We start from the raw sequence: 2787 nt of genomic DNA on the forward strand, positions 1-2787 counted from the left end.
AATGTCTCGCAGCAACTCAGGCTGTGGCTGTGCGATGAACACACACGCACGCACGAGGGAACCGCATGCACAGTACATTCTCGCCACCAAGACCGCGTGGCAGGCACGCGCAGTTGCTGGCCTAGAGGCGCGCTCGCGGCATGCCCTGGGTGTCAGCGCTTCGCCTCGGAGCCGCGTGACTGTTCGCGAGTCCGGCTCCGGCCTTCCGTGCCACGGCAGCGACGGCGCGCTCCTTCCAGCCGCGACGGCGGAGCGCTGCGAGGCGGGTGGCGCTGCGGCGGCGGCTGATGTTCGCTGCTGCCGCGCAGAGCTGTCGTGCCGCCGAGAGTTGGCACGACAGCTCGAAGGCGGCGTCGGCGACCGCCGCGCTGGCTCTCTCCTCAGCAGACGCCGCGTCGCGTCTCGGCGGCGGCAGCTGCTTCGCCGCGAGAATGTGGCGAGGAGACGTACGCGCCTCCGCTGTACGTCTCCTCTGCGGCAGCAGCATTGAGCGAACGCGGTGGCTGAGCTGGGCGGAGTCGACATATATATATATATATCAGGTGCGGCGGAAAGAAACCGCGTCGCAGGCACGTGACGGTCAGAATCGCAAAGCCCACGAGGGGCAGCGAAAGAAAACAAAAACAATCACAAATGCAAAGCTCACCACCGCGCGCCACCGAGCTACAGCGATGCCGTCATGCGTTGACGGCTTGTATGACGCTCTTCGTCTACTCGAGCCTCGCCTCGTGTGCCGCCTCGTGGACGGCGTGGCGGGCGGGCGGCTGTCTCTGCCGCCGCCTCGAGAGAGCCTCGTCTCGCTCTTTGTCTACTCGAGCCTCGTCTCGTGTGCCGCCTCCTGGGCGGCGTGGCGGGCGGGCGGCTGTCTCTGCCGCCGCCTCGAGTGAGCCTCGTCTCGCTCTTCGTCTACTCGAGCCTCGTCTCGTGTGCCGCCTCGTGGGCGGCGTGGCGGGCGGGCGGCTGTCTCTGCCGCCGCCTCGAGTGCTTCTCGTCTCGCTCTTCGTCTACTCGAGCCTCGCCTCGTGTGCCGCCTCGTGGGCGGGGTGGCGTGGCGGGCGGCTGTTTCTGCCGCCGCCTCGAGTGAGCCTCGTCTCGCTCTTCGTCTACTCGAGCCTCGTCTCGTGTGCCGCCTCGTGGGCGGGGTGGCGGGCGGGCGGCTGTCTCTGCCTCCGCCTCGAGTGCGTCTCGTCTCGCTCTTCGTCTACTCGAGCCTCGTCTCGTGTGCCGCCTCGTGGGCGGCGTGGCGGGCGGGCGGCTGTCTCTGCCTCTGCCTCGAGTGCGCCTCGTCTCGCTCTTCGTCTACTCGAGCCTCGTCTCGTGTGCCGCCTCGTGGGCGGCGTGGCGGGCGGGCGGCTGTCTCTGCCTCTGCCTCGAGTGCGCCTCGTCTCGCTCTGAGTCTACTCGAGCCTCGTCTCGTGTGCCGCCTCGTGGGCGGCGTGGCGGGCGGGCGGCTGTCTCTGCCGCCGCCTCGAGTGCGCCTCGTCTCGCTCTGAGTCTACTCGAGCCTCGTCTCGTGTGCCGCCTCGTGGGCGGCGTGGCGGGCGGGCGGCTGTCTCTGCCGCCGCCTCGAGTGAGCCTCGTCTCGCTCTTTGTCTACTCGAGCCTCGCCTCGTGTGCCGCCTCGTGGGCGGCGTGGCGGGCGGGCGGCTGTCTCTGCCGCCGCCTCGAGTGAGCCTCGTGTCGCTCTTCGTCTACTCGTGCCTCGTCTCGTGTGCCGCCTCGTGGGCGGGGTGGCGGGCGGGCGGCTGTCTCTGCCTCCGCCTCGAGTGCGCCTTGTCTCGCTCTTGGGTACCTCGAGCCTCGTCTCGTGTGCCACCTCGTGGGCGGCGTAGCGGGCGGGCGGCTGTCTCTGCCTCCGCCTCGAGTGCGCCTCGTTTCGCTCTTTGTCTACTCGAGCCTTGTCTCGTGTGCCGCCTCGTGGGCGCCGTAGCAGGCGGGCGGCTGTCTCTGCCGCCGCCTCGAGTGCGTCTCGTCTCGCTCTTCGTCTACTCGAGCCTCGTCTCGTGTGCCGCCTCGTGGGCGGCGTGGCGGGCGGGCGGCTGTCTCTGCCGCCGCCTCGAGTGCTTCTCGTCTCGCTCTTTGTCTACTCGAGCCTCGTCTCGTGTGCCGCCTCGTGGGCGGCGTGGCGGGCGGGCGGCTGTCTCTGCCGCCGCCTCGAGTGAGCCTCGTCTCGCTCTTCGTCTACTCGAGCCTCGTCTCGTGTGCCGCCTCGTGGGCGGCGTGGCGGGCGGGCGGCTGTCTCTGCCGCCGCCTCGAGTGCGTCTCGTCTCGCTCTTCGTCTACTCGAGCCTCGTCTCGTGTGCCGCCTCGTGGGCGGCGTGGCGTGGCGGGCGGCTGTCTCTGCCGCCGCCTCGAGTGAGCCTCGCGTCGCCCTTCGTCTACTCTTGCCTCGTCTCGTGTGCCGCCTCGTGGGCGGCGTGGCGGGCGGGCGGCTGTCTCTGCCGCCGCCTCGAGTGCGCCTCGTCTCGCTCTTTGTCTACTCGAGCCACGTCTCGTGTGCCGCCTTGTGGGCGGCGTGGCGTGGCCGGCGGCTGTCTCTGCCGCCGCCTCGAGTGAGCCTCGTGTCGCTCTTTGTCTACTCTTGCCTCGTCTCGTGTGCCGCCTCGTGGGCGGCGTGGCGGGCGGGCGGCTGTCTCTGCCTCCGCCTCGAGTGCGCCTTGTCTCGCTCTTTGTGTACTCGAGCCTCGTCTCGTGTGCCACCTCGTGGCCGGCGTAGCGGGCGGGCGGCTGTCTCTGCCGCCGCCTCGAGTGCGCCTCGTCTCGCTCTTCGTCTACTCGAGCCTCGCC

General features: G+C 69.9%; 1 protein-coding gene across 1 annotated transcript; it reads left to right on the top strand.

Moving 5' to 3' along the window:
• Window positions 1-34: 34 nt before the first annotated feature.
• EMIHUDRAFT_254366 (hypothetical protein) lies at window positions 35-507 on the top strand (the record flags this gene model as incomplete). Its single annotated transcript, XM_005779337.1, has 2 exons — window positions 35-289; window positions 385-507. The coding sequence occupies 2 exons, from the start codon at window positions 35-37 to the stop codon at window positions 505-507; spliced, it is 378 nt and encodes a 125-aa protein (XP_005779394.1).
• Window positions 508-2787: the final 2280 nt, after the last annotated feature.

Source organism: Emiliania huxleyi, assembly GCF_000372725.1.
Source record: "Emiliania huxleyi CCMP1516 unplaced genomic scaffold EMIHUscaffold_2312, whole genome shotgun sequence".
Classification (NCBI taxonomy): domain Eukaryota; phylum Haptophyta; order Isochrysidales; family Noelaerhabdaceae; genus Emiliania; species Emiliania huxleyi.